General features: G+C 33.2%; 1 protein-coding gene and 1 long non-coding RNA gene across 2 annotated transcripts; both read right to left on the bottom strand.

Moving 5' to 3' along the window:
- Positions 1 to 1,126: 1,126 nt before the first annotated feature.
- Positions 1,127 to 2,832, bottom strand: LOC142641068 (uncharacterized). The gene is made up of 2 exons (XR_012845309.1): positions 1,990 to 2,832; positions 1,127 to 1,400 (listed from the first exon to the last, which is right to left on the bottom strand). It is a non-coding gene; the product is annotated as an uncharacterized LOC142641068 (long non-coding RNA).
- A 12,582-nt stretch (positions 2,833 to 15,414) lies between these two features.
- LOC142639033 (F-box/FBD/LRR-repeat protein At4g26340-like) lies at positions 15,415 to 18,827 on the bottom strand (the record flags this gene model as incomplete). Its single annotated transcript, XM_075813124.1, has 4 exons — positions 15,415 to 15,821; positions 17,909 to 18,211; positions 18,303 to 18,443; positions 18,594 to 18,827. Coding segments are annotated over 3 exons (633 nt in total), but the record flags the coding sequence as incomplete, so codon positions are not given.
- Positions 18,828 to 19,627: the final 800 nt, after the last annotated feature.

Genomic DNA, 19,627 nt, shown 5'->3' with positions numbered 1-19,627 from the left:
AATTAAAAGTTAAAAGCTGAAGTTGATATCGAACAGACTTTTAGTATATCCAGTAGCTTGTAGAATATTTAGTAAATCCAAATTAATATGAGTAATATCCACTAGTCATGACAAGTAATGGAGGTGCCACGTTGATGTAATGAAGTTGCCACTTATAACCCCAAGAATTATTTGTGATAGTCCATATATAGTCGTGAAAGATTGATTAAAAAAGAAAAATTTTCTGTCTTTCTTTCAACATTTAATTTCGGAGGTCACACTTCGAATAAAAACATTGAATTATGTTACCATTTCACTTGTCATAATCGGGCAACAAATTGAGTGAGCCAGATTCTAAAATTCCAGCCATATAAAGAGGTAACAAAGCCTATTTATGAACATCTCTTTTTCAATAATAATTAAAATAAAATCGCTTGATTCAAAAAGCAAACATACTTATCCTATGGAACAATTTCTTTGACATGGAGGTCAGAGTGCTTCAGATAATCGATCCTCTCTCTCTCAAAGTTAGTTGCTAAGTACCAGTTATAGATTAATAACTCAGAGTACTTAAGATAGTTGATCCTCTCTCTCTCTCTCTCTCTCTCTCTCTCTCTCTCTCTCAAAATTAGTTGCTAAGTACATCCTCAACTGTAATCCGTTAAAACATCAAAATCCTCAACACTCCTCTTTTTCAACGGTAAGTAGACAAGTGAGTTTCACCATACCAAGTTTAAGTTTAAACTTAAACTTTAAGTCTTGTGTGTTGCATGCTACATGTGTGTGTATATGCATGAAAAAATATTTGAATTTAATACTTATTGTAGAAAATAGGTGGTATGGTTTTACCTCTGTTTAGCTAATTTTTGTTATAATTCTTTCGTGTAGTGTGTGTATATATGTATGAAAAATTATTTGAATTTAATATTTATTGTAGAAAAGAGGCAGTGTAGAGTGCCTTGGGAACATTGCTAGTTTTTCAAGAATAATTTTCTTTGTTAAACTCAGTACCCCAAATCCTAAATTTTGCTGTCTTCAAGACTAGGTCTCCTCTTGAATATATCTCACAAATTCAACTTCATGTTTCAATCCTCCGTATTGATTAAGTGTCCGTTTGAGATTTCTTTATTTTGTAAAAATTGAAAACTTTTTGCTGAAAGTGCCGTAGATAAAAATAAAAGTTCACTGAAGTAGTACAGAATAATACCAAAAAATACAGTGGAACCTATGAACAATAGCAAAAATAAGCTAAATAGTAAAATAAGTTAACAAAAATAATCTATGCAAATGGACGTTAAAAATAAAATTTTTAAGGTGCGATAAAAAACAAGTAACGAGGATCATCATCCAGTGGCTTCATCAAGCAAAACCAATCTTCAAAGTCATCAGTGGCGCCTCCATGAATTTTTCTTAGGATGTTCCTTAAAAAATATAAATTATACAAACTAATAAAAATAGAAATTCATATATTGACGACAACAACAATAAAAAAACAAGCAAATACATAAAATTTACAATTGTTTTTTACGAGTTTTAATATTTTGAAATCGTTGCATGATAGTCTCATTATTAATGCAACAAGCTATATCTCTTTTAATGTATACAACCAAGCAATCATTCATCCACTAAATGTAGAACAAATTATGGAGCAAAATTTAATTTTATTGGTATAAAAAAAACTGCGAGTGTACTCAAAATTTTTTTTTAAGGGTAGACAAATAAATTTTTTTAAATTATTATATATATTAAAAAAATTTCAGGTCTGGTCCCAAACCAACCTGATCTTAAGGTGGCGCCGCACCTGAAAGTCGTCATAATACTGATGACAAGTTGACAACATACACAGTAGATCATAGGTGTAAGTTTGGGGAAGATTAATTAAAAATATCCTCTGATTAAGTTAACTGACCGAACGTTTTCTCTTGAGGTTTTAATATATGTACTATAATCCTACCAATATTCACCAATTAAAAACAAAGAAAACATCAGAAAAGTTCAAGGATCTCTTACCTTTTCGCCACCAGGAAGCCTGAATACCCTGTTTACATATCCAATCTTATCTTCAATGGTCCAGTCCTCGTCAAGTACGTATATTTCAAATCTGATCAGACCGTCCCTGAGTATTGTGATGCAGAATCATTAGCTTCTAGGGTCAACCGGTCAAGCTCAACTTTACATTTCAATTTGCAAGAGGAAAAAGGAAAAAAAGACATCAGTCGCAATAACACGAAAAGTTATCCAACAAAGGAAATCTTCGTGATCGCCATTAAGGTAAATCTGGAGATGTAGCTGTTGGACATTACGGGGTATGGAAGTGTGGATCCATATGTCAAGAAAGAAAGTGTCACAACTCACAACGAGAATAGCTTTTTGGAGGAACGGTGCTATGCGTATGTGGAGAGCCAAAACTAGCTTCTGAATTCTGATGTATGATCGAGGTGGTGGAGTGTTCCAGAGGAGCTTCCACCTGCTCGACAAAATGGTTGCGGCGATGGCCTTTTCGGTTGGAAGGAAGGAAAGAAAGGCCGTCGCCACAAGCATTTTGTCGAGCGGGTGAGATAAATCATAAAATGGAAAAGGAGAAAGGCCATTTGGAGAAGAGGGTCAGGTAGATTGCTCAGCAACACGTACGCCGCAACAATGTTAGGGTTTGCTGGAGCTAATAATGAAGTTAGAGATGGAGGTTTTCTTTCTTTTTATAGTGTTTGCTATAGCTTAAGGTTTAGACTTGTAGGTTTAGAGTTCAGACTTACTGGTGGGAAAGTTAGATAAATGTTAAAAGGTAAAGTCACTTTTTTTTTTTCGCAGTGAAGGTCGTCATTAGAATGATTATGGCACTGGAATGATTATGGACAGGAATGAATTTTTCTTTTTGGAAAGGTTATTTAGCTTAGCCTCCGCTCATATGCTCATGTTTAGACAATTGTTAATATCCTATTATAAGAAAGTTTTCATATCATTTTTATAAAAAAAATTATATATATTATTTGTTATTTATTTATTTTTTACTTTTTTCATAAAAGTTTTCATAAAATGGTTTCTTAGAAAATGTTCTTAGGGTATTCGTTAACTTCTCTTTTTAAGCTATACAGTCCGTTTAATGATAATTTATCCTCTATTACTATGCCCAAGACATCAATTGATTTTTTCTATAGGCGAGTTAATTTGAACTTCAACTCTTTTTTTTTTGAAAATATTTTTTTTTGAAAATATTTTTTTTTTACAAGATAGAATTTTTACTCTAACCTAATTTAAGTGTCTATGTGTGTGAAACTCCCTCTTAGAGACTTGAACGGCCTTTGCCTCCCACATCCCACAAACACTTATACTTATGGAGTGACTACCGCACCAAGGATATGCGGTGGTAAACTTCAAATCTTTATTCCTCATAGGACTTGTTTGAATTAAATGACCATTTAGTTTAAATCTCTTATTTAATATTGACCAAAGATTTTAATAAAGGGTAAATTGCAAATTACTTTCCTAAATTTTGGGAGTATTTAGATTTTACACATTAAAATTTTAGAATTTGGATTTTACCTCCAACTACCCGCAAACTTTAGGGAGTAAAATCTAAATTCTAAAATATCACTGTGTAAAATCTAAACACCTGCAAACTTTGGGAGGTAAAATTTAAATTTTGAAACTTCAAAGTGTAAAATCCAAACATTTCCAAATTTTGAGGTATAATCTATAATTTAGCCTTTAGTAAGTTCTTATTTGAAGCTTAGCGAACTAGTTTTAACTGACAAAGAAAGTACAAAAAAGAAAATATGAAAAAAAAAAAACCCATAGTTTTATTATTGAAACACGTTAAATCCTAGTCTTTTTAATGGGACGCATTAAACTTTAGACTTTCATAGATATCAATAATCAATTATATGTGTGAGGCTGGGATTTGTTTAGGTTTTTCAAGGCACATTTATGAAGGTTTGGGGTTTATTTATTTATTTGATAGGAAAAGTTTGGGATTCAAATTTAAATTATCCTATTAGAAAATGAGGTTTAATGTCTCCTTACCATAGAATTATGGTGTTCTTTTTTATAAAAATAACAATTAAAAAAAGAGTTATTACAAAGATATTTAAAAATTGATTTGAAAATGAATTTGAATAATGTCATTTCAAAATGCGCTGACGTATTAGTGTATTAGTTTATAAATTTTATATAAGCTTTTACAATATCTCTAATATCACTATTAAAAAAAAAAAAAAAATTTAAGTCAAAATGTGACATTTTGGGTGTGGCTTAAAATCGAGTTACATTTTTTTTTTTTGGGGGTAAATTTCATTAATTACCCTTGAGGTTTGGGCAAATATCAAGGAGATCTAAAAGATTTCAAAACTGACCACTTTAGTCCCTAAAGACAACTTTGTCCCTAAACACCATTAGCCCCCTGTTAACTTCTCTCTCTTCCCGGTAACTCTCTCTTCCTTCATCATGAATGTCCCTGGTGGCAGTCCATCAAATAGGAAAGTCATTGAATTTTGGTGGAAACAAAATTCTTAAGAGGAATCCCACAACTAGTATAGCTAAGTCAACCACACTGTAGGACTGGGACTAGATAAATCTCACCTTCGTCCCTCTCATCCTTCTTCTCTCATTAGTCCACTTTGTCCCCTCTCTCTCTCTTTCTAACCTTAGATCTTTTCTCTCCTCAATTCACTCATCCCTCTATCTCTCTAACATTAGATCAGCCACAACCACCACCTCAGCAACAAAACCCAAATCCAAAAATCCCAGCAACCACCCCCACTACAAATCTACCTATATAAGAAATCCATCACCGCCACTGGCCTCAAAACCCAACCAAATCCAATGCAACAAAACTCAAATCCTTCAACAAAATTCAAATCCCAAAAAACCTATAGTAAACCCACCACCACCACCAGCCACAAACCCAAAAACCCACAACAAACCCACCACACATCAGAATCCACCACCACCAAAACACCCACAACAAACCAAAACCCAGCACCGGCAACCAACAATCATAGCCTAGAACCACAACACCACAATCCACTACTGTGAAAAGAAGAAAGAGACAATGAAAGGGTGGGCAGAGAGAGGAGAGTGGGTTGGGTTTGAGAGAGAGAGAGAGAGATGAGAGGGAGAAGAGAGGTCTGACTTCTAAGGGAGAAAGAAAGGAACTAGAGAGAGAGAGAGAGAGAGAGAGAGAGAGAGAGAGAGAGGTGGGAGAAAGTAAAATGAGTAACGAAGGCTAACAGAATTAGGATTAAATTGTCTTTAGGATTAAAGTGGTCAATTTTGAAATGTCATGGACCTGATTGGCATTAGCCAAAACCTCAGGGGGTGTGAATGAAATTTACCTTTTTTTATTTTTTTTATTTTTTTATAGAAACAGAGTTACATGTTAAAGTAGATAACTAGTAAAGATGCAGTTGTGTTTTAAGACATTAACTAAACATTTAATTAGTCATTCTTCTCTATAAAAAGAGAAATGAAAAAAAAAAAATGCACATTTGCCCTGCTTGCATATTCTACTAAATGACATCTTTACTATCGGCTCTACAATAAGGTAAATTACACAGTCACATAAGTCCCAAGTGGAAAAACATCCCCAAATTTTAACTAATATGATTATTTATTTCATTGTAATAGTATTAATTAATCCCAAATTTTAGCCAATAAATAAAATAATAATTTTATCAAATGAAATCATGAAAAAAAAAAGGAAAAGAAATGTTACGTCCACAACATTTTTATCACAAATCCTAAGTGACAAGTTGTTATTAATTTTTGTTGGTGGAAAAAAGTAATTTTTGTGGTGGGTTCAAATTAGAATTAAACAACTTAATACCAATGATTTATTATAAAAATGTTATGAATGTAGATCTCTAAAAACAAATTCCACAACATTTTTCACAATATTTGAGTTATCAAACTTTTAGTAATTTTCATCTAAGTCCACCACTATAATTATGTTTTTACTTGTTACTATCAATTTGCAACATTAACAAGTGTGAAAAGTTTTGTCAATTTTTTTGTCTCTATAGACTTTCTCAAAATAAAAAATAAAAAATAAAAAATTTGCATGGGTCATAAGATCTGCTCTAGATCTTAGACTCTTTTTCTTTTGTATGTGATAGTTTTAGAGTGTTAGACTCATTATCTCCCACACTATATGCTTCTCATTCAAACAGAGCATTGAAAAATGAATAATTTATTTACTCTTTTCAAATGTGTCAGAAACCTGGTGGTTCCTAATTATGAATAAGAATTGTAAGGGAATTGACTTAATTGAGGTAATTACCTCCATAGAGAAAGAAAGAAACTAAGAGAGAAAGATGCACTAATGCACTAAGAAATTGGGTTATTCTTCCATGATGAAAATGTGATTACAAATAAGTATTTGTTGAACCCTAAAACTATTCTATTGACCCACATAGCCTTATCCTAATGGTCTTATTATTCCCCATGTGTATTCTAACATGTATTGATAATTCTAAGATGTATTAAATGTGATTAACATGTTTGGAATTGTAACTAACTATCTAACCAACTAACTAACTAAATGCAATATTACAACAATTATTATCTATATACCTATAAAGGTTCCTGGTGATGAACTGAAAACAAAGCAACTCCAATTTGTCCATGGGAGTCGTATAGGGCTAAAAGGCAAGAATGACTATACCCTGTGAGACAGTCGTCCATAAACAAGTGGGTCGTCCAAAAGGGTCATCCATAAGAAAGGCACATGGACGACCCCCCAACACTTGCGAAAATCCCAGGGAAGTTTATCTACACGAACTAGTAAATTGAACCACGTGTTATTATTTCAAGGCATGAGTAAGATCTCGGTTCATCACTGCATCTTCTAACTGACTACTTAACTTCTAATGACAGTTATAGAAGAAATATAACTCCTATAGTGGTTGTGGAAGTTATCCTTGAACCCTCTAACCTCCTCAAATATAGGGGAAGTTACAAATCAGATAACCGTTTTAAGAGCACACTATATAAACACCCATTTAGACCAGATAAAGGTAAGTTCTGAACAATTCCTAAAAAGTTGGAATTCTAGAATAAAAGAAAGAAAGAAACTAACTTTTGCATCGAAGGGTCCTTGGCTTACCTCAGTTACCTTTGATCGCGTTTTCTTTTTTCAGGCCTTCCAATCAATCGCTAGCCCTTTAAAACCCGAAACATTCAGCCTACTGATTTTCTTTGCATCATCAGTTCCTAACATTTCTCTTCATTTCAAAACTCTTTGACCACGAGGTGTTGTTGTGAAATGACTTATTCATTAGGGGAAACTAGCCACTAACCCAATAAGCCAAAGCATATTGGCCGTTGATTACGAACAACACTAAAGCAATTAATCACAGCTCATGACATAGGAGCATAATGCAAAGCAGTCATATTAAACTTAACCTTCAGCAATATAGAACTCAATTTCTTATTAGAATTGTGATAATCTCGGCTATTGTTAGGAATGCTATAAGTATATGGATAATAATTGTTGCAGATTTAGGTAGTTAGTTAGTTAGTTACAATTTCAAGCATGGTAATCACATTTAGCATATATTGGAATTATTAATGCACATGGAGAATAAAATGACCATTAGGATAATTAAGGTCATGTGAGCCAATAGAATAGTTTTATGGTTCTATAAATACTTACTTGTAATCACATTTCCATCATTGAAGAATAAAAAAAATCATTGCTTAATGCATCTCTCTCTCTCTCTCTCTCTCAATATTTTTCTATGGAGGATGACTAGCTCGAATTAAGTCAATTTCTCTACAATTTCCACCAACCCCCCTATAATTCCTATCCATTTTCATTAGGAACCACCAGGTTCCTAACAAGTGGTATCAGAGCCATTCATCCTAAAGTCGTGGCTGAAACTAAATTTACAATACTTCTAGACGAAGCTATTTCCAACTTTCAAGAAGTTCAGAAATAACTTAGTATTATTTTGAAGAAATTATTTGATGCAGAAACAAGAAGACAACAACCCTAAACACCTCGGTCCAATGAGAATCATACATCAAGCAATGCTCTAGCCATAACTTTTCCAAAATCAATCAAGGTTGATTTTCCTAGGTTCCAAGGTGAAGAACATGCTACTTGGGTTTATAAAGCAAACTAATACTTCAACCAATACAAGATTCCAGATCATGAAAAGCTTCCAATGACCTATTTTCACATGGATGGGGAAGCATTAGTGTGGTTCAAAGATGATGAAGATATTGGCTTATTTGTTAGTTGGGATGCCTTTGTTCAAGCACTACAAGTCAAATTTGGATCTACTGCTTATGACAATCTATTGAAGGCTACTATTCAAAAACCACCTGTTCTTGTGAGTAATTCAATGCTCATTGGAGTTAGCCAAACTCATGTTTCACCAAATGGGTTTGTTTATATAATCAAGAATGAAGATGTAAACTTACCACACATTCACGTTGGGGGCCAAATCTTGTTGCTTAGTGGCTATCACAAAGCCAAGGAACTAGATGTTTCTTTTCTTGGTGATAGTTGGGGATAAATGATGGATTCCATATCTATTAGGAACCCGATGATTCCTAACGGGATGGATAAGAATTATAAGGGACTTTATGGGAATTGTAGAAAAATTGAATTGATTCGAGGTAGTTATCCTCTATAGAGAAATATTAAGAGAGATTAAGAGAGAGAGAGAGAGAGAGAGAGAGATGCACTAAGCAATAAGTTGGATTATTCTTCAATGATGGAAGTGTGATTACAATTAGGTGTTTATAGAACCATAAAACTATTCTATTGGCCCACATAACTTTATTGTAATGGTTCTATTATTCCCCATATGCATTAATAATTCCAACATGTGTTAAATGTGATTAACATGCTTGGATTTGTAACTAACTAACTAAATCTACAACAATTATTATCCAAATGCTTATAGCATTTCTAGCATTTCTAACATTTCCTTTCCCATGAAAACACCTTGCCCATAAAGTGTTGTTGTGAAATTACACTTTATGAGGGGAAACCGGCCACTAGACTAATACTCCAAAGACATCGTGATCACCCTACTCACTCTTGATAAGCTAGTAATTGGACAACAATCAATCACCCTTCGTCTTCTACATCGTTTTGAACTTGGATGGGTAGGTGACATATGTGGGCCTAAAATTTCTCTTTGCTTGTCAATGCTAGCATTCTCTAACACAAATATATTTTTACAAATGGATCAAGATCACTCTTTTCAATGCCCTCTGAAAGCTTGGATTTGTGTTAAAAACACAAGAGCTGTTTAGACCATAAATTAATAAATTATGGCTCGGTTGATTTTACTCTAACTTAAATTAAGTGCGGAATAGAGTAAGTGTAAGTGAACAAACAAAATAACTACTTTAAGCCATATTCATCAAATCATAGCAGCAAAATGAAAGCTAAAAGAGTAGGGAAGAGAAATAGAAGCACAAGATAACATGCCAATGTGTTATTGAAGAGGAAACCGAAGAACTCGGTGAAAAACCTCTCCACCTTCCTCCAAGCGGTAAATCGATTCACTAAACAATAAGTTGGGATACACGAATAGTAAGAGACCCTCCAAGCCTAATCTATCCAATGTATCTAAGCCCTCCAAGCTCCTACTCCAACAAGGCTTCTCGGAATCGTGTCTTGTCTAGCTCTCCGGATCCCGCAATACGCCCGATTGCATCCGCCAAGCCTCATCGGCTTCTTTTGGCAAATCTTTAAAGCTTCCCTAGCTCCAAAACACTCTCTACACTTTGAAAAGGTGTGGGTTGTGTTTGGTTACAAATCTCCTCTCAAGGTATGATAATGGGAGAGGGAAGGAGAAGAGGCTACAATGATTTCTCATTAAGAATGAGTAGCTCTCTCTCTAAAAGATGGGTACGTGTGTTGTAGAAAACCTATCTAGGGTTTTTCTTTCTAAAATGGTCTCTCATACTTTTGTGGGTAATGAGGGTATATATAGTATAGGTGAAGGGAAAGAAAGTCACACTTAAAAATCTTTCAAGCAGAGAGTTTCGTGAGTATCTTGCGAGAATGCCTTACCCGCGAGACACTTGCAAAATCCTCCATGTTGGCATGACTTTTTAGCTTCTAGCATGTGCTTCTCACATGGTTCTTTCGCGGGTTAGCTTCTAGCGAGACACTCACGAAATTCACTGATTCTTCTTTTGATGCTCGATTCTTACACCCTTTACTTTATAGTGTGATACCAATGGACCTAACAAGTCCAAATCATCTTCAATACGAAAATATTCAATGTCTTCATTGATGGGATCATAAACTCATTGATATTGGAAGGCAAATATTGCTTTCTTGAACCATTCTTCATAGATGGAGGGAAAGAAACAGAGTTGTATAGCGACGTTTTTTAGAAAACGTTGCTAAGCACTCATTCTTTAGCGGCGTTTTTCAAAAACGTCACAGTATACCACTTATAGCGGTGAATTTAAAAGCGTCGCTAAAAAAAATGCCGCCTAAACCTAGATTTTTTTTGTAGTGGTACTTCTAGTGCTTAAGTACCCAAGTTGGATAGTTCACATCCGTAGGCTCTAATACTTTTACTGCTCAACCATATCTCCTTAAGTCCATCAACTAATATAGCTTGTGCACGTCCAATGAAACTATCAATAGTGTAACTCCCTAATTGGTTGTGAACATGCTTTGTCTTGCTACAAGTGTGATCACCTAAACAATCAACATTGATTGGTAGAACTTCCACAAGAGTTGGCAATGTCTTGCAATTTAACAGCAGCACCTTATGACCATTCAGGGTCTCTTGCAAGAGCTGATCATCTTGACTTCGAGTGGCATCAACCACCAAAACTTCATCAACCTTTGCATGATTTTGATTAGCCACATATTCACTGTTGCTTTCAAAATCGAAGGCATGTTTCGTTGATTCAAGAATTTGTAACTTGTCACTTGTATCTTCAAGAAGCTGTAACTCTTTTTCGGACATGTTTTCAAGATCCTCTTGCAATCTTGAAAGTTCTTCTTTCATGGCCTTTTTATGTTCAGCCAAGGCCTTGACCTTCTCTAAAATAGCATTGTTAGATTCGTACAAAGCCTTGACATTTTCTGAAACTTTGTTCACCATTTACCGTAATTCTTTCCAAAATTCTCTTTGGTCACATTCATTCATCTCAAGATCGACGGCTCTAGAACCACTTCTTAGGAACCCAGTGGTTCCTAATGAGAATGAATAGGAACTGTAGGGGAATTGGTAAAATTCAAGGTATTCACCTCCATAGAGAAAGAAAGAGATTAAGAGAAAAAATGCATTAATGCACTAAGAAATTGGTTTATTCTTTTATGATGGAAATGTGATTACAAGTAGGTATTTATAGAATCATAAAACTATTTTATTGGCCCACATGACCTTATCCTAATGGTCCTATTATTCTCCATATATATTAATAATTCCAATATGTGTTAAATGTGATTAACATGTTTGGAATTGTAACTAGCTAAATGTAATATTTTAACAATTATTATCTATATACCTAAAGAGGTTTCTAACAAAATGATATTTATTTCAAAGGTTTTAAAAGATGAAAAAAATTCAAAGATGTTTTCTTAAATGGACATATATAAAAGATAAAGCTAATTATCATGAAAGCCTAAATTAGGGGTGGCAAAATCTGACACGACCCGCGAATCCGACACGACTAATTCGTTAATAAACAAGTAATGGATTGAGGCTAAACGGGTTCGGGTTATATTCGGGTTGACATGACTAACCCGTTTAATAAACAGGTTGGGTTCGTGTTCAACACACGAACTCGTCTAACTCGTTTAGCTTATAAAGTTATTAATTATTTTGATATTATTACTTAATTTATGGTTGTTTTTATATGTTTATTACTATATTTATAGTTGTAATTGTATTTTAATTATATATACATGGAAATTGATAAATATTATATTGGTTAAGTATGACTTATTTATTAAATAGATTATAAAAAGAGTCATTTGTATTGACTTTTACATAACTTGTTAATTAAACGAGTTAAACGTGTTGGGTCGGGTTGACTTGTTTAATAAACATATCGTTTGTGGGTTGAAGATTCTTGACATGTTTAGAAAACAAGTCGGGTTCGGGTCAACCCATATAGCCGAATAGTCATGACTCGACATGACACGACACGATACAGCACGACACGAACCCGACCCGTGAACACGAATTGCCACCCCTAGCCCAAATAACATCTACGACAATTTTAATTGGCCCTTTTAAGGTTGTGTTTCTTTTATTTTGACAAACGAGGCTATGTTTCTAATAGTATAGTTAGTATGTGACATTTGTTTTATAGAGTTTCAACATGTAGCGTCACTTTTGTGATATATTTTGTTTTTTTTATCATCAAATCAAAACACCAATTGGTTTTTAGTGTAGGCGAAAATTGAACCCCAAATCTCTTATTCAACCATCAGAAACTTTACTAGTTGTGACACTTCTTTCAGCATTTTACATAAAAAATGTTTCAAATATAATTGAATATGTTATTATTCAAAAACACTTGTTTTTTTTTTCCAAACATTAGATAAATTATTAACATGATGACTCTGGAAATCACTCTTAGCTTTTTAGTGTTAGTGTCCATTTGACATAATTAATTTTGCCAATTTATTTTATTATTCAACTTATTTTTGTTACTATTCATGGGTCCCACTACACTTTTTGGTACTATTCATGAGTCACATTATACTATTTCAGCTAATTTTTACCTTTATTTATAGTACTTTCAACTAATTTTTAGTTTTAGTGTTATTTTATTTTGGGAAAAGGATTTGTTGCAAACTAAGTTATAGCAGCTCTTATAAAAATGCACACATGTCAATGTATCTCAAATAAACACATATCCAAGATTATATTTAAATGAAAATTTCCTGGTCAAGACTGAATTTTTTACCAAATGAATACTTGACATGTGTACATTTTGCAGGAGTTGCAAATCCTTGGCCTTTTAATTTTGCGGTCTGACATAGCCATTTTTGTATATTTAATAAAATTTGAAACTGTTGGAGTGTATTACCAAATATTTGTAAGACCTAATTAATAATGGATAATAATCACTAGATGTTGCTCATATTAAAACCTTTTAATGAATACAAATTCTTTGTACCACTTTTTGTGTTCTACCAATCAAAACTTGCCATGTATTTAATTTTTCTCCATTTTAAGCTTTAGCTATTCTATAAGGAAAATTAAAAAAAAAATTATGGTAAGTTTTGATTGGTAAAACATAAAGTAGAATACAAAAAGTTGTATAGAGAATTTGTATTCATATAACTAGATGATGTCCCGGGCGATGTGCGGATTACTCTATAATTTCATTTAAAATCATTTATATATATATATATATATATAATACTTAATTCATAATTAATTTTTTTTTAAAATTGTTGAATACTTTGAAACTTGATTTTCTTAATTCATAATTAATTTTTTTTTAAAATTGTATAACATTACAAGAATATAATAAATTATAATATTTACAGTTAAAAGTTGATTTCATTTTTTTAATAGATTAAATGATTTTAAAATCTATTAATAAGAATTTAAAGCATAAAATACTTTATATCCTAAAATTACATTACTTTAAGCAACCCCTCAAACACTTAGTCAACTACTCTATTCTCACAACCAAATATAGAGATCTTAATCACAAACACTCTATTCATTCTTTCAATGAAATTAAGGAAATCATTTGTAAGTATCAACATAGAGAACATTATTATAAAAAGAGAAACTGACCCAAAAAAGTGGAAAATATTTTGAAATCATCATCGATTCTTATTTTTATTTCTATGGCTCATACGGTACAAAATAGCATTAAAAAAACTTACAAAGAAACCTACAAATTATGAGTTCTAACACAAAATAAAAAAATAAAAAAATCTAACTTCATAAATAATCAATTAGAACGGTTCTTTTTCTTTAGTTCTAAAACAAAATACATTTACGACTGTCCCAATTCTAAGATCCCAAACATCCAAAGACTTAAAGCGAATCAAAACCTTCACAAAATCCGACTTCAACGTCAAAACTGTAATCTCCCATCATTGAATAAAAAATGAAAGCTTCATTCCTTGGACGTAGCCTACTTATATGTGTTAGAATCAAACGGTACTGTAATGTTGGAGTTATGTAGGTGTTGTTGGAAGGCTGAAGGCAAATGACATCATTTTTTGTCTCACTGTATTTGAGATGGGATTTCTTGAAAGGTTGTGGGCATGTGTATACAAAGGAGTATAAGTGAAAAGGGTGAATGGCAATGAAAATAATTTTTTGTGTGAGAGAGAGGAAAAGTTTTGAGATATTGAACTAAATGAAGCAAATAGTAGTGTTAAAGTATTGAATAAAAAATGTAATACAAAATAGTTTTAAAACATTGAACTAAAGGAAATACAGAATCATTATTTATATATTTGTTTTTATCTTTGATGTAGCTTAAAAATATTCCAATTCTCTTCATAAAGTACGCTGCATGGTAATACTTTAAGCTCTTAAGGTCTACTTTTATATATATATATATAGACACACACATATAGTCTATAGACTAATAAATTGACTAGAAAAAGGTGTTAAGAAAAGAATCGTTTTAGCTCACATTCCTCAGACGCTCACGCTTCGTTCAAACTCCTTTTCTTGTGGAGGATCTAACTTCACCAGGGAGTCATGCTTACCTTCTCATTTTGTTTTTTTATCTTTGAATATAATGCTAGTGGTTCTTGAGAGTTTTGTAGATGATTTTATCCACATTTAATATGTGAATCTTTGTTTAAGTTTTTCATCAATCACTTGTTTCCGATTGCCCAAAAGTATGCATTTGCCATTGGTTAGAATGTAGTCACTATTACACACGCATCAAGCATACAATAGGGAAAACATTCTTGAGGACTGCGACATTTTAGTGAAATTTTTAGAGATGCCTGTGAAGTAGAAGAAGCTTGGACAAAAAGCTGACAAGTTCGTTCCATTCAACTTGATTAGCTTCAATGAATTCATTCCTTATCATCGTGTATAACACCGACTTCATTGTCTGTAAACCTAGTTCATCAAAGCGGGTCGACTATCCAACCATGGATTTTATCCTCCCAAAATCTAATTTTGAAGTCATGATTCCATTTGAAGGAATCAATTGTTTTTCAGCACCTCAAATGCATGTGACTAACAGAAACAATACTCATTTTTAGCTAGAACTGGAAAATTTTAAGGGAATAAGGCTACCTAGATAGTCAGTTCTCACATCCAATCTTGAGGTTTCAAGGGTATCCCTAACTCAATACTGAACATAAATAATATAAAGTTAAAAGACATTATTTGCTACTTAGTTGTCACAAATCAACTGCTAATAAGGGCATAGGATAGCTTGAGAGAGTTCTAGGTTAATATGATGTTTGGGGACAATCAGTTCCCTTGTTAAGGAGCTGAGAGCATGTGATTGCACAAAAGTATTCCTTTACTCATTGTTACAAGCTAGATTCTACATCCACTTTTACATCTGCATCAAGTATCCAATAAAACATGGGAAGCTTTTATACTCCCTTGAAAGTTTAGTGATATGTTCTGCAAATTTGTACTAGCACAAGATTCAACTAGCCTACTTGGAACATAAATGATCAAGGATAACTTCAGCATGGATACTGTAAACATTCTACATACATTACTAGTAATAAAGTTGTTCCACTTGAGATTAATACTAATGCTAATATAAGACTTTTTAATCCTTTTCTCAGTAAGAGAGAAAACAAACATACAATTTCATTGACCACATATTTTATTGATATTGACCTGTGCTTGTAGATTGTAAAGAGACCATAAACTCCATACCCCAGTTCTGTTGATTATCTGCAGGGCAAGATTGTAATGATTTAGCTGCATAAAAGAACAAAAGAAAACAAAGTACATTTTTGGAAACACTCATTTGAAAAAGAATAAAACAACCATCAGCTACAAGCAAATGCAAAATGGTGTTGTGCATTATGTATTAGGATATTAACCATGGCCTCATCATCCTAATATGTATCTCATCACACAACAAGAAACTTCCAACGTTGCTGAACAGGATAACCATATTCTCATTGATACAAAATTATACATCATAGAAAATTAACACCAATACTAGTCAAGTGCATCCTCTGTCCAAAAAACCTTAGAAGCAAGCTAGAGTAGTAACAACCCACACAACACCAATGTGATGAGATAGCAGACCCCAATAAGAGACTGGTACGCATACATGATCATGAGAACTTGCAATAGTGAAGATGTTGAACATAATCAATAACTAAAAAAGAGTTTATCTAACTGTAATTAACAAAGAAGTAGAGCAGGCCTAGAAAGACCATGAAAGCTTTCTAACATCATTAGATGTATTTAAGCCAATAGTTAAAAGGAACATGTCAGTTGACGAAGTAAAGGAGACTATGCCTCCAGATAGAATAAAATAAAGGAAAAAAATATATGTGATAAACTTGTTGGAAAATATGGCTAAATAAACAAATTTTGATTCAACAATATAAACCCTAAAAAATTAGCAATGATAAAAATAGATAGTTAAAGTTAGAAAGATCTCACAAACTATAGAATCAAGCAAATAACATTATCCTTAAAGGTAGATTTGTGCCTCCCGGAGTAAAACTCGGTGCAAATGGCTCTCTTGGCCACACAACTCCTCAAAATTAAACTATAGTAATTTCTTCAAGTTGGACACACACCCAAGCAATTTAGCTCTAAGACTATAAAAATTTAGCACTAAGACTTTGCTGTTCTTTTTGTAGTGTGATAAAGTAATTCCATGTGGTATTATTTGTGTGTAAACTGTAAATTTTGTAACCCTTAATCCCCATAGGGTTTTTTAGTGTAACACACAACCACCATATGATACTATTTGATGTGAAAATGTAGTTCTAAATATTTACATGTGTCATCGTATAAGCAACTCATTATATATTTTCGTGGATGTTTAACTGTTGAACATAAAACAATACTTGACGATTGTTAAGTGTTACACTCAAAACTCTAGAGTGTGAGAAATCACACGAGATTGTGTGTACTTTTCTAATCTATTAAAGAAGCACTTTCTCTAAATATATAATTTTTTTTATTACAATAAAAAATGGAAGTAACTCAACTTTTAATGCAGTAACTTCTATACGTTGAGAGCTTGTGGCATAAATAAAGAGGAATAAGTTGAGATGGACAAGGGGGTGGACAAGAAGCATCAATGAATAAGAGTATACCATCTAATAAACAAGATTGAAAGGATTTTTAGGTGTTGGCCAACAAATACTTTAGCCAAAATTGAGTAGAACTGATATGATACTCTTTTATACTGTGCATTTAGGAGCCTTAGAACCACTTATCCTATTCGTATAGAAGCCTCCTAATAGAAACATAAAAACTTTACAGTTGTGTTTAAAGTGCTTTTTAAAGTTTAAACAGCTCAAAAATGGTACCTCAAGAACCTTTTCCTCGAGAATCCAACTGTTCATTAATAATCAAAGAACTTGCAATTATTTAACAAATACAACCAATAATAGGGCTAAAGCTCCAGAAGAGATTTAACTCTAAGATCTTACACTATAATTTCTTCCTCACAAGAAGTTCATCTTACTACATTTAATCCCTATGGAAGTACATAATGTACGTCATTGCTGCATATGTAGCTTATACACATTACATAAGGCAAATGGAACTTCGCACATGATCATAACTAGTTATAGATGTGTCATGTTTGAAAAGGACAGTGAGTTGTTTTACTTAAGACAGAAACTGGTGAAGATTGATTAATAAAAACTTACCTAAGACAGACACTTTGAAAGAACAATTTTTGAGCTCCCACTTTCAATAAAAATGTTCAATTATTTACCATTTACCACCTAAAGTGGTATATTATAAGCGCAGATATTTGTAACGTACCTTCAAATTTAGTATACCTCAGTCAAAGTCATAATAAGTGTTGGCATCCTCAATGCTGAACCTCAACTGTAAGTAGACGTGGTTGAGGACCTTGGGAATATTGATACTTCCTCAATAACACTTTCCTTTAATGCAGTATCACAAACACTAATTGTTGCCGTCTTCAAAACCCTTGCTTCCTTTAGAATATATTTTACAAATTCAACTTCATATTTTGATCCTTCATACTGATTAAATCTAAAAGTTGTAAGTTGCGATGATACATAACCAGGACCATCGAATAGCTCCATGGAGCATAACTGGTTTGTTCTGCTATAAAGCTGAAGGCATCAAAGTTCATTAATTAAAAAGATTCAGTAGACTATAAATATTATTATACTTCAAGGGAAATCTCTGATTAAGTTAACTAACCTTATCAATCACAAGAACTTCTAACTTAGGACTCACTCGGAGCAAGGCTTGTAGCACATGCCAGTTAGATTTTTGAAGTGTAAGGTTCAATCGGACCAAATTTTTGAACCTGGAAGGATAAATAGAACCAAAGTCGACGCACTGCATGGGAAGATTATATACACAACAACATCAAATCTTGAACTAGAAATTTTGATCAATTTAATAGATCATGAAATTGAGGCATACAGTCATAACAATATTCATCAATTAAAAACAAAGAAAACATCAGAAAATGTGAAGGACTCTAACCTGTTTTTTACCAGGATATAATGTAAGGTATTTAGCCTTATTTAGTGCTTTAAGAAGCCTGAATACCCTATCCGCATAACCTATCTGATATTCAACTAAATTGGCTAGTTTTTCAAGAAAAACGACGTGGCGCAAATCGCCATCAAAATGGAAGCACTCACTAGCTGGGGTGCATATCGCAAGTTTGTAATCAGGAAGGCTGGGTTTAAAGGTTAGAAATTGGAGACATAAATATTACAGCGTAGGTACCTTTATCTCAAATCTGATTAGACCGCTCCGACTATCACTGCAAAGTTTTAAATCTTGGAGGACTGGGCAGCCACTGAGGAGTCTTTGGACACAGTCACCATTGCGAAAAAAAACGTGAACCAGACGCAGATCCTTTAGGCTCGGGAATTCAAAGGATGAAGGAGGATCAACCGCAATTCCATTTCATAATTCCAGAATCACTACTGTTTTGCAGGAAAAAAAAGCTTTGGGGCAACACGAAAAGTTCCCCACGGTAAAATTCGTCCTTGATAAACCCATCAAGGCAAATGTCAAGTTGGAGTTGTTGGACGTCACGCGCTATGGCAGTGAGGATCCAAGTTTCAAGATGTAAAGGGTCACAACGAGAATGGCATGTGAGGCAAAAATCTCGGAGGACTGGTGCTTTGTTTAGAGCCAAAACTCTGGAAACAGTATGTGTAAAAAAGCTTACCGATTGCGTGCGATTATTACTATCCAAACACTGGCTCTGGCTGACCGATAATTGAGTGTCGAGGTCGAGTGCTGGGACCTGAGTCCAGAGGGGCTTTTGTCGACACTTTTATTGCTCGATCTAAGTACTCGAAAAAAGCGATTCAAAATTTAGGCCAAAATTTCACTATTATTTTAGTCCTTATCTTATGTTATAGTATTATTATGGTTGCAGTGAATTTGAACTAAGTTATTTTTAACTTACATATTAACAATAATTTGAAAATAATATCAATTAAATTGACTGGCGCTAAAATATATAAATTAAATTGACAGTGATCCTAACATGTAAATAG

The sequence above is a fragment of the Castanea sativa genome, chromosome 6 (assembly GCF_040712315.1).
Source record: "Castanea sativa cultivar Marrone di Chiusa Pesio chromosome 6, ASM4071231v1".
In the NCBI taxonomy this organism is placed as follows: domain Eukaryota; kingdom Viridiplantae; phylum Streptophyta; class Magnoliopsida; order Fagales; family Fagaceae; genus Castanea; species Castanea sativa.
Note: the sequence above shows the minus strand (reverse complement) of the source record. Positions and strands in the feature narration are given on the sequence as shown.